Raw genomic sequence first — 13,351 nt, forward strand, 5'->3', positions numbered from 1 at the left:
GTTACTGCAAATTGTATTTCTCTACTACATATCACCTAATGACTCAAAGATGAATAGATGTGTTCACTTCTGATGTCATGTAAAGTAATGTTTACCAGGATGACTATAATTGACACAAAATACTGCAAGATGTGCTAGCTGCCTTGATGAGGTCTTTACTATGACTGCCAGTTCCTGTAGGTGGTACTACGTGACCTATAATTCCCAATGGCATTACAGTCCATTCGTAAAAGTACACTAGCATATGCTATAGAAACAGGATCTCAGACTTTGTCAGCAAGATGCTGGGTGTTGAACTCTATGTCAAATGAAAATAAGTTCTGTACCAATTATCTCTATTTTGTCCATTTTACTAGACAGACTTCAAAAATGAAAAATTGTGCTAGGATGTCAGCCATTATACTTTTACCCTTGATTTAAAGTAAAATAGATTCACACACGTAGTGTTCTTCGTTTGCCTTTAACATAATCCCAGTATGAAAATAACATTTAAAAGTTAGATTAAGGGTACTAACATATTTCTGATCTAAGTGGGACTGAAGCAGGCAGCAGCCACCTTAAGGTGAATGGTGTCACAAGTTTAGAAGCCACAGTAAGATGTGTCACAGTATACAATGAGGAACCACTGGTTTAGCATCCTGCAGCTTTAGAAACAATCACAGCTTAAGTGAAAGCAACACAAACAAGTCATTACAAAACAATAGATTCACAATAAGCAAAGCAAAACATTTGAGTAAGGTTCCTTTATGACACTTCACATTCTGGCAAACAGCTGTACTGTAATTATGTGTTTAATTCTGAGTTCGCAGATGGAACAGATTATGACGTTTGTGCTCATTACATTGAGAAAACATTAAAACTGCAAGCAGTCATGGCATTGTAGCACAGGGGAAAGAAAAACTGCTCTTTGGAATTTGCTTATTCTGCATTTCAGAATGTCCTGTACAGACTAATAAATAGAGACAGGTACTGTCTTCCTCACCCTGTGATATAAACATGTCCAGGTCTTTTCAGCACATGGAAGTAAATCACTAAACATTACTCAGCTTAATATGAAGCTCATTAGTGAAGAAATAATAAGGTCCTTTAGAATTGTGTTACATTTAGGACATTTTATGCATATAAACAACTAAAACAGAAAGCAACTTCAAAGAAGGATAGCTCATTTTACAACTTAACAATCTTTAAAGCTCTATCCCACAACACTTACAGCAACTGTTTTTTTACTGAGGAAATTCTTGTCTCAGTAGAAATGGATGATCAGGGACACTATTTTCTATTTTGAGGGAACACATTCTAAAATATGAACTGTCTTAGCATGTGGAAGTAGGCCAGAGTACACATTCATCATAACATATTTCTTTTTGCATTTATGACTAGTGAAAATTTCAGTTTGCTTCATTTTGTTTTAGTGACCATTCTGCACTGACACTTTGCTTTAATTTTAGTTATATAGAGCAGTACATTGAAACTTAATTTATTTATTTACCATTTATTGGCATTTGATTACCAGGAAAGTCTGACTGGGTAAGAGCCCATTTTCAGCAGATGCCCAGGAAGAAATGCTCCAGAGTATTAGAAAACATTTTAGGAAGAATAATTTTACAGTCTTTAAAAATAATACAAAAAAACTACAGTTTAAATAATTATAACAAATTAGACATAATATGAAAACATTGGTTAAGAATAGATACAAGTTATATGACAATAATTTAATAGAGAATTTTTAAAACAAAAATAACAGTAGTACACAAAAATTACAGTAGACAATCTTTATTATAATCCCTGAAATTTCAGCTTCTGAAATGAAATACCATTTTTTAATAACTATAGCTCACTTTCCAAATAGGTGTCTAATGAACTGCTCTTCCCTTCTCTGTCCAAGTAATAGACCCTGTTGAGGTTACTGAAAACTAACTCTTCACTGCTTTTGACGTTCATTAATGTTTTAGTAAGTGTGTGTGTGTGTGTGTGCGTGCGTGCGTGCGTGCGTGTGTGTGTGTGTGTGTGTGTGTGTGTGTGTGTGTATACCTGTGAGCATGTGTTGTGTACACATCAGTTGCGACAGGAATCATTGGCAGTTCTGTGTTTATGTTATGTGATGTCAACTTACTCATCTAGAAAATATATTTCCTTCTTCCACAAGATAAAATATGGTATTTTGATATTGTGATAATTGAAGCTAAAGTGTGTCAGAAATGCAGTTAGAGATATAGCTAGGTTTTAAATAATGCATATTATGAAACAATGAGAGAGAGAAATGTTATGACTTTGTCAACTATAACTCTTTTACGTGAATATTATTGTTTTTCTCTTACATTTTTGTGCAGTTTGGTAATGTCACGTGCAATGTGGCTAACCACAAAAGTTCATAACTCGCACTGGATAACTCTCTTTTCAAATGTTTCCACCTAGATTTGAAGCATCTGCATGCCAAAGACAGCACATCTGGAACATACACATCACACAAAGGAAATGCTATAGCAAGCAGAAATTAACGACAACGTGCAGGCAGCCAAGAACAGATTGCTAAAAGTAGATTGTGCTGGCTTGGCACATTTGGACTGCGAGTATATGTTTATGAACTAAAACAAAAGAACAGTGTCTTGAAGAAGATGTGGACAATGGCAGATTCAAGAGCCTATGGTTTAATTCTGAATCTAGCATTTGTATATGCTTTTCTTTTACATCAAACATTAGCAGCTCCTTCACCTATAATTAAATTCCCTGGAGATAACACCTCTCAGACAGATAAAGAACTGGCAGTGGTAAGTGTGTCATTTTAAGTAATGCATTCATTTTAGTTTTGGTCTCAGCATGTAAATGCACTTTTAGTAAGCTGTGGAAGGCAGAATATGTATACTTCATTTTGTTCACATGAGGAATATACCTCAAAAGTAATAAATGCTTGAGAGACAAACCCCACACTGAAATCTTTTCTATTAACTGCAGAATGTGTTAACTTTAGTTAACAGTACTAGCTGATATCCTAATTAAAATGAATGTGCAAACAGGATTTAAAAGTCATAAAAACCTGACATACTGTAGTATATTAGACAGTAACTTTAACCAAAAACATTATTCACAACCTTAACTATGACTTTATTACAAAACAATAAGATATTTTTTTGTTTATACAAAGGAATGCTACAACTTCTAAAATGAAAAATACACGTAACTAGTGATCCATAATGCATGCTAGCTGCAAACACTGAAAAATGAAATATGCTGGGATCTTCTTTTCTCCATGTTTACATGGGGAGGTTGGGAATGTCACCTGAAAATTCGAGCAAAGATCCTGCTAACTTAGTATAAACACAGAAAGCTAAAGTTAGTCTCAACTTCAGTAGGCTTATGTTAGCTGTACAACACAAGTAATGTTGCCAATGATTTTGACTTATATTATTTATTTATTTATTTATATTTGTTGACCGGGAGTGTCCGACTAGACGTAGGTCCATTTTCAGCGGAGGCCCGGGGAGAAAAGCTCCACAGTTAAAATAAACAGACAGTAGTTACATTGGATTACATAGCGATTAACAATTTACATAGCAATTGCTTACAACATATTTACAGATGAAGAACATAGTACATCAGTAGACAACTAGAATCTTTATCTGTGAAGTACATAACAGACATTAACAATTATTACTATAAGAAGTTCCTGCTGTATAATAAGTACTGGCTTATGAGCATCTGAGCTTGCTATAATCCAGGTAGTTAGTGGAGTGGAAAGAAAGGTAGTGGTTGGATGGGGTGGGTGATATTAGAGTGGGAGTTGCAAGGGCATAGCCAGCATGTTTGTAGGTGCGCTTTTAGTAAAGTTTTGAAATGGGTGCATGATGGTACGGAGGTAATTGTGGGTGGGAGTGAGTTCCATAATTTGGCTATGGTGCAAGAGAATAGTGCTTCACCAGCAGAGTTATTGGCTTTAGTGATCTGCAGGTGATTTTTGTTACTGGATCTTAGTGGTCTGGTGGTGTGATAGGGTTGGAGTAGATTCTGGAGGGATGGGACATTTAGTGGATGGTTTACTAGTTTGTGGGCGAGGGAGAGTTGATACCATTGAAGGAGGTGAGGGAGTTCAAGCCAGTCCAGTTCAGCAAATGAGAGACAATGGTGACTATGGTAGGATGCACCTGTGGCAAATTTGGCGATTTTGTTGTAGCAGGTCTCTAGTTGTTTAGATCGCATTGCCTTAGGTTGGTATATATTGGAGAGGCATAAAGTAGGGTGGAGATAAGGTGGGAATTTGCTATTGAAATCTTTGCTGCTTTGGTGAGAAGTTGCTTATTTCTGTATAACGCTCCTAGTTTTTTTGTGGACGTTTTTATGGTCATGAATATGTGAATGCAACCAAACCAAAAGTATCACGCACGTGGGACTAGCGTGCACGGTCCAAAAGCACCAAGACCTCAGAAAACCAAAACGGACCAGCACATATAGGATGTAAAATAGTAGTTTATTGCTTCAATCAATAAATGTGTCAGCAATAGTAAAAACCATGCTGAATAAGCAAACCGGTTTCGGCTAATGTTAGCCTTTCTCAATGCCAAATATCCATGAAAATGAGTAACAAAACTCCACCATTTTAAAACATATTTATAGTCCCTCTCTTAAAGAGATATTGCTCAATTGTGAAAATTTCAAATGTTTTCACCATATGCAAATGTCCTCATAATATACAACACATGTTCTGAAATCAAATACAAATTTAAACAAAAATAAATATAAATATATCCCATCCAGAAAATCTGGCAGATATAAAACGTATGCTCCAAACATAAAATGTTTTAGAACAAATGTAACAAATATGACACCAAGCAAATAACCTGCCATTATAAATATATTACCAATAGCAATACATACATAGCTGGAATGTATTGTTTAATATTAATGAGACCACCCATGATAAATATAATAAAAATACATATAGCAAGGTTATTTGCATACACAGAAAGTTGAAAATGAACATATGTTTTGAACCTAATAAGTTGGTTCTAATGTATTCAATCCTGGTCTGAAGAGACCCCCTAACCTGATAATCCATTTGTTCTCCATATCATTGAGTTTCTTATGCCATCCTGCTTTGAATTTTCGATGTAAAGTAATTCTGTCTATGATAATAAATGTGAAATGAGCAGAAGGATGTTCAAGGGTATGTTTATACAAAGCGTTGGTCATACGTTTATTCCTAATCGCACTCATATGTTCACAAACTCTAAATTTGACAGGCCTAGAGGTCTGTCCCACATAAAATGCGGAGCAATTACAAGTGGCCAAATATATAGCCCAATCAGAACTACAATTTGCAAACATCCTGATATCAAAGACCTGAGATGTATTTCTACTAGAAAACTCACGAGTTTTAGGCATGTGTTTACAAAATGAGCAATGGCCACATGGAAAACTCCCCTTAAGTGTTTTTCCCTCTAGAGTGGTCTGTGATGAGTTATGTGGAATGTATCTCTTATAATGAGTTAGAAAAGAATTTAAATTTCTACCTCTGCGGTAAGAGAAAGAACATTGTTGAGGTAATATACGGTTCAGGATTTCATGTGAGCGTAGAATGTCCCAATGTTGGTTAATTATATCAACAAATCGATTAGTATTAGCCCCATATGTAGTGACTAACCTCAGAGTGGACTTGTTCCGTGATCCAGACATGAACTGTTGTTTGGATTTGTATTGTAATAAATCAGAATGTGATAAATTATTAACTGTCTTCAAAGATTTGGAAATAGTATATTTTTGATATCCACGATCAACAAATCTATTGACAAGGTCATCACAAAAATTGGAGCCATCCTCTGGAGAAGAACATATTCTTTTCATCCTCATAAACTGAGATTTAGGGATGTTGTGGATGATGTGGCGTGGATGACAACTATCCGCATGTAGCAGAGTGTTGTACTGAGGAAATTTCCTATAGACCGACGTGGCTAAAGTATGATCCTCAAGTCTGGTAACCAAAACATCCAAAAACACAATGCTACCATGTTCTATATTAGCTGAAAATCGAATTCCAAAACTGTTGTCATTTAGATAGTCCACAAAGTTAAAAAGTTGTTCCTTATTTCCACGCCACACCATCCAACAATCATCCAAATATCTTCTCCAAATATCTAGATGTGGCAAAAAAATGTTGTGATGTGTATCATATATATATGTCGCCTCAAAATGCTAGTCCCACGTGCGTGATACTTTTGGTTTGGTTGCAGTTGCAATTTTCTCTTTTCACGCTGGGGACGCTTGGATGGTTGTGCTTCTCCATCATTCCTCTCTTTTTGGATATTGCCCATTGGATTCCTTTGGATATTTGTGGTTTATTTTTGTATGACTTTGGTTTTTGAACCCCTTCAACATTGACAGATCCATTTTCTGCTGAGTTTGGTTGCGGATTCGTTTGGGCTCATACTATTTCCTCAGTCATCTTGTGGGGCCTGGATTATGGATACCGGCGTATACATGATGGTTTCACTTGGCGGCCTTATATGTTGATTGGATTGTTCGGAAATTACAGTTTGGCATCAATCTCTTTTTTCTTGCTTTGAACGAACAGTCTATCGGAATGTATGCTTACTTTCATAAGGTACTGTGGGGAACTACTTCAGTTTAAAACTCTGAGGGGCGTTTTATTTTTATGACTTTTTGCAGTTCCTTACCGACAGACGAAATTCATATTATTGAATATTGTATATCATCATTGGTATCGGGATTTATTCTTAGCATTTCATTTTTGGACTTGGCCAGTGCAATGTGTGTTTTCCAACTGGAGATATTGTGCAACAACAGTTCATTTTATAATTCTGAGGGGCGGCTGCCATTTTGACTTTTTTGGCTATTCATTTATGGACAAATTCATACTAATATATTGTGTTTTTTTGAATATATGTTTTCAAAATGAATGCTACATTTTTTGAGAAAAGTCTTTTCATATTCAGGGTCTGATATTTACAGACGCATTAGGTCTTTAGTATATGTCAGGAGGGTATTTTACTTATGCTATAAGTTTTATTTAGAATCCGTTGCATGGGTTCAAATAGCGTTTTGCAATGACAGTTTGCGGTTGGGGGAAATGATCATTACGATCGGTTTGCTGTTTTGGAACAGTGGTTAGGGTCGGCCAGTGAAATCTTCAGGTTCACGGATTATTTAGGGCTAATCAGACTGTATTTTGATTTGGAGCCCGTATGCCCTTGACATTATTCATTTACTAGACAGGGGTTATTACATAGTGAACTATATATACCCAGTTTCCTTTGGGTTTAACCAGATACTGGTTGAGATAAATATACTGTTCAATACTGTTTTTTGGATATCAACTGGCATTATCGGTTGGGTTACAGTTATTTTCTATTAATAAGAGTATTTTTCTTATCTGATCTCATTTTTTCTGGGACAGCCTCAGCAGAAAAATATTTGGGCAAAGAATTATAATTGTATTGGTTTGGTTATGTGTGGTCAAAATATGCTAAACACTACACTAATAATATTTTGAGATTTGAATAAGGAGACCTATATAATTTGATTGTTGGGCAGCATTTGCCATTTTAATACCAGATGAGATGAAGGTCGATCTGGTTTAAAATTATTTACCTGGCTCATTTGAGTCTTGTTTAACACAGGCTATATTAGTACCAGATGAGACGAATGTCATTCTGGTGTATAACTATTATTCTAGCTTTTTTGACGGTGTCAAACCAGTTATATTGTCTATCAGGGAATTATTTCCCTTTTTTTGAGGTTGGGCCTCATTTATTAAGTATTGTGATACTGGTTGAGACGAATGTCATTGTAGTCAACATATTCTAGCCTGAGATACCAATTTAATCTTTTGTCATATGTAATAATACGGGTTTTTACTATTATAGATAGGTAGTGTTGGTGTTTTGACTACAACATTCTAGAAATGTCTATAGAACATTTCTTTCAATAGGAAATAGATTGCTTTTTTATTATTTCTGTTTGTGACTGTTTCAGAAATTTTATAGTATTGTTTTTTTGTATCCTATTGGCTTTTTGAATCATTCCAATATGGATTTAAACGATATCTTACATGGACTAGCAGCTGATAAGGATAATTTGGAGGTGTTTGGCCTGACTACTAATGCCAGTTTAAATATGACTGATTCTACAACCAATGATGAACAAAAATGTAGCTACACATTTACCAAACTAGGGAGACAGATGAGGATTTTACGAACTAATGTTTAGCATATGAAGCTGTTCAAGGCTTATCAAGCTAAGGACATAACACCAAGGGGGTTGAGGGTACGGCTACAACCTTTGGTGGCACATATTGATGATGAGTTATCCAAAGATTGGGCTGAAGCACAACATTCAGCCTCCATGCTTTTTGTAGGATGTTTGTTAAAATATTATGACAGAATAATTACTACTAATCTGTCAGATATTCAATGTTTGTGCTTGGAGGCTGAACAATTTAATAAGCAGCAGTATTATTCTCAGCATGTCTCTAATTTGGCTAAGGATTTGTCTATTCTTGAAAAACAATTGATGAAAAGAAAGATCAACAAATTTCAGCGTGATCTTATGGACTATGAAAAAGGGAAACCTTTCATTAGTCAGAAAACAGTTAGATTCAGTGAACCAAAAACAACTCAGAGGGGTAACAATAACAAAAAAAGACCTAGGTCAATTCTCAGACACCAACATATTTCTTCAGATTTTACTTCTGAGGAAGAAACTTCTTCCACCACTGATGGAGAAGTGTCCTCACGCCAGGCGTCCCCAGTGGTGAAAAGAAGACAGATGCCCCCTTTAGATCAAAGGGTAGGAGGAGGGGGGGCAGAAAACACAGATCTAGGTTCAAATACCCCAACTTTACAGAATCTGTTGAAACAAATGATACAATAACTAACAATGTTCATAATATTTCTTCGACTGTTCTTTCCCCTGCTCAGATTACACTTTTAAATAAAGGATTGAACTTTGTCCCAAGTTCTGTGGTTTCTGAACATGATTTACTAAATGATGTTAACAATTTTTGTAGACTACTCAATCTGAAAATATTTTTTTCAGACAAGAATGACTCTCAAAGATCAACAGAATTTGGATTCAAAAAATCCACTTTTGTTGCTCCAATGAACAAACATGTTTCTATTTTCAGGGAATGTATCATGAAGGAGTTACACTATGCTAATGTATATCAACCACAATTCAATAATTTATCCCCCATGGAAAGACAGGCCTTGTTAGATCTCAAAAACAATCATCAGTTAGTCATTACGATGGCTGACAAAGGAGGTGCCATTGTGGTAATGGATTATCAAGCTTATACCAATGAGGCTCTTCGACAACTATCTGACTCTAGTTATTATAAACAGCTAAATGTTGATCCTACTTTACGTTTCAAAGCTGAAATTGATAGGTTTTTGGAAGTGTCTATTACTCAGGGGGTGATTACGGAACAGGTAACTAAGGAGTTACAGGTGGAGGAACCTATTCCCCAATACCTGTATCTGTTACCTAAAATTCACAAGGATGCAAAAAACCCCCCAGGCAGACCCATTGTTTCTGGGCGTGGTTCTTTAACTGAACCTCTATCGACCTTCCTTACTGTATATTTAAAACCATTATTGAAACAGATTCGATCGCGTATACAGGATACAACTGAGTTTCTTAATATTGTTCAAAACTCACAACTAGAATCCTCGTGGTGGTTGTGTACCCTTGATGTAGCCTCATTATATACCAGCATACCACATGAATTAGGTATCTTAGCTGTTTCATACTGGCTTTACAAGTCTAAACTATATTCTACAGAATTTAACAATTTTTTGACTAAACTGACCGAATTTGTATTATGTAAAAACATTTTTCATTACAACGGCCAAGTCTATTGGCAAATTAATGGCACAGCAATGGGGGCGTCATTCGCCCCCATATATGCGGATCTGTTCATGGGTTATTTTGAGGCGACATATATATATGATACACATCACAACATTTTTTTGCCACATCTAGATATTTGGAGAAGATATTTGGATGATTGTTGGATGGTGTGGCGTGGAAATAAGGAACAACTTTTTAACTTTGTGGACTATCTAAATGACAACAGTTTTGGAATTCGATTTTCAGCTAATATAGAACATGGTAGCATTGTGTTTTTGGATGTTTTGGTTACCAGACTTGAGGATCATACTTTAGCCACGTCGGTCTATAGGAAATTTCCTCAGTACAACACTCTGCTACATGCGGATAGTTGTCATCCACACCACATCATCCACAACATCCCTAAATCTCAGTTTATGAGGATGAAAAGAATATGTTCTTCTCCAGAGGATGGCTCCAATTTTTGTGATGACCTTGTCAATAGATTTGTTGATCGTGGATATCAAAAATATACTATTTCCAAATCTTTGAAGACAGTTAATAATTTATCACGTTCTGATTTATTACAATACAAATCCAAACAACAGTTCATGTCTGGATCACGGAACAAGTCCACTCTGAGGTTAGTCACTACATATGGGGCTAATACTAATCGATTTGTTGATATAATTAACCAACATTGGGACATTCTACGCTCACATGAAATCCTGAACCGTATATTACCTCAACAATGTTCTTTCTCTTACCGCAGAGGTAGAAATTTAAATTCTTTTCTAACTCATTATAAGAGATACATTCCACATAACTCATCACAGACCACTCTAGAGGGAAAAACACTTAAGGGGAGTTTTCCATGTGGCCATTGCTCATTTTGTAAACACATGCCTAAAACTCATGAGTTTTCTAGTAGAAATACATCTCAGGTCTTTGATATCAGGATGTTTGCAAATTGTAGTTCTGATTGGGCTATATATTTGGCCACTTGTAATTGCTCCGCATTTTATGTGGGACAGACCTCTAGGCCTGTCAAATTTAGAGTTTGTGAACATATGAGTGCGATTAGGAATAAACGTATGACCAACGCTTTGTATAAACATACCCTTGAACATCCTTCTGCTCATTTCACATTTATTATCATAGACAGAATTACTTTACATCGAAAATTCAAAGCAGGATGGCATAAGAAACTCAATGATATGGAGAACAAATGGATTATCAGGTTAGGGGGTCTCTTCAGACCAGGATTGAATACATTAGAACCAACTTATTAGGTTCAAAACATATGTTCATTTTCAACTTTCTGTGTATGCAAATAACCTTGCTATATGTATTTTTATTATATTTATCATGGGTGGTCTCATTAATATTAAACAATACATTCCAGCTATGTATGTATTGCTATTGGTAATATATTTATAATGGCAGGTTATTTGCTTGGTGTCATATTTGTTACATTTGTTCTAAAACATTTTATGTTTGGAGCATACGTTTTATATCTGCCAGATTTTCTGGATGGGATATATTTATATTTATTTTTGTTTAAATTTGTATTTGATTTCAGAACATGTGTTGTATATTATGAGGACATTTGCATATGGTGAGAACATTTGAAATTTTCACAATTGAGCAATATCTCTTTAAGAGAGGGACTATAAATATGTTTTAAAATGGTGGAGTTTTGTTACTCATTTTCATGGATATTTGGCATTGAGAAAGGCTAACATTAGCCGAAACCGGTTTGCTTATTCAGCATGGTTTTTACTATTGCTGACACATTTATTGATTGAAGCAATAAACTACTATTTTACATCCTATATGTGCTGGTCCGTTTTGGGTTTCATGAATATGTGAATGTCAAATTTTAGTTTATTGTCTATTTCCACTCCTAGTAATTTGGTGTGTTCAGTTGGGTATATAGTGGTGTTGTCTTTTGCTGTGATGTTAAAGTGAGAGTTGTTTTGAGTATGTTTGGTGGGTTGGAAGATGAGTAGTTTAGTTTTCTTTGGGTTGAGTATTAATTGGGCATCGGATAACCAAGTTTCAACAGAGGAAAAGGCTTCCTGTGTGACTTTTTGCATTTTGGGTAGGGACTGGGCTGAGCAAATGATGATTCAGTCATCTGCGTATCGTATGAGTGTGCCATGTTTGGTGGCAGAGGCTAGATTATTGGTGAAAACAGAGAAGAGTAGGGGGTCCAAGGATGGATCCTTGGGGAACCCCTATGGAGGCAGGTAGTTGGGGAGATATGTCATTCTGCCATACAACGGATTGTTGGCAGTCAGACAGGTAACTCTGAAACCAGTTGGTGACTGATTGTGAGAAGGATAGGTTATTGAGGACAGAGATAAGTTGTTTGTGTGGGACCATGTCAAATGCTTTAGATAGGTCTAGGAATGTAGCAGAGGAAAGATAGCCATTGTTTTTATGCTGAAGGATAGTGTTAGTAAAGGAGAGTAAGGCAGTGGTGGTGCTATGGTTTGGTCGGAAACCATGCTGAGTATTGGAAAGGAGGTTGTTAGTAAGGAGGTTGTCTGAGACCTAAGAGTGTATGCATCTCTCTAGTATTTTGGAGAGTGGAGAGAGAATAGCTATGGGGCGGTAATTGGTTAGTTCTGTGGAGGGTCCACCTTTGTGGGGGGAATTATATGTGATACTTTCCACAGTGTGGGAACGTAACTTTCTGACAGAGATTGGTTAATCAAGATGGATACTGGGTATGCCAGAGCATCAGCTGCGATTTGTAGGTATTCACTTGGGAGGTTGTCTGCTGCTAATTTAGTTTAGTTAAGAGTTTTTTAAGTTGGAGGTAGGTACAGGAGAAAAAGAAAAGGCAGTGGGGAGATTACTAGTTGAAGGTGTGGGTTGGAGGGGAGGGGGGTTGTGTTGTTTAGCTAGTGATAGTATGGTTTGTGTGAAGTGTGTGTTGAATGAGGTAGCAATATTTTCTGAGGAGTAAGGGATGTTAGGAGGAGGGGTACTGACTTTACCTGGGTGGAGGATGGAGTTTATGGAGGACCAGAATTGTTTGGGGCTGTGTTGGGAGGAGTCTAGGGCAGACTGGTAGTATTGGAATTTGTTCTGTTTTATTAGCTTTTTGACTCTATTGCGTAGTTCTAGGAATTTCTGTCTAGTTGAGGGGGTTTTGGTTTTGCGCCAGTGCTCCCAGGCTTTATCCCTATTTTTCATTTCTGACTTAGTGGTTTTCTGTAGCCATGGGGGCGGGGGGTTGTGCTTTGGTTCTGGAAAGTCTTTTGGGGGCATGGTAATTAAGGATGCTCAGGAAGGTAGTATTAAAAATTCAACTGCGTCATCAAGACTGAGGTACTTTAGAGGATGCCAATTACATTCTTTGAGGGATGAGATGATTGTGAGTGGGTTAAAGTTTAGTTTTTTACGTATATGATGGTAGATATCAGGTTTAGCTTGGTATAGGTATTTTTTGATTAGGAATGTTGGGGAGTGATCACTGAGGCTATCTGATAAGCAGCCTGCT

At 36.4% G+C, this 13,351-nt stretch overlaps 1 protein-coding gene across 1 annotated transcript in view; it reads left to right on the forward strand.

The window, feature by feature from the left end:
* LOC122809143 (72 kDa type IV collagenase-like) overlaps positions 1-13,351 on the forward strand; it is a 792,577-nt gene that overhangs the window by 68,329 nt on the left and 710,897 nt on the right. Inside the window, exon 2 of the mRNA XM_044080418.1 lies at positions 2,416-2,768. Within this exon, the coding sequence (XP_043936353.1) occupies positions 2,616-2,768 (153 nt within the window). The 5' untranslated portion in view covers positions 2,416-2,615. The remainder of the gene's footprint in view (positions 1-2,415; positions 2,769-13,351) is intronic.

This window comes from Protopterus annectens, chromosome 8.part0 (assembly GCF_019279795.1).
Source record: "Protopterus annectens isolate FY-2018-M chromosome 8.part0, PAN1.0, whole genome shotgun sequence".
Classification (NCBI taxonomy): Eukaryota; Metazoa; Chordata; order Ceratodontiformes; family Protopteridae; genus Protopterus; species Protopterus annectens.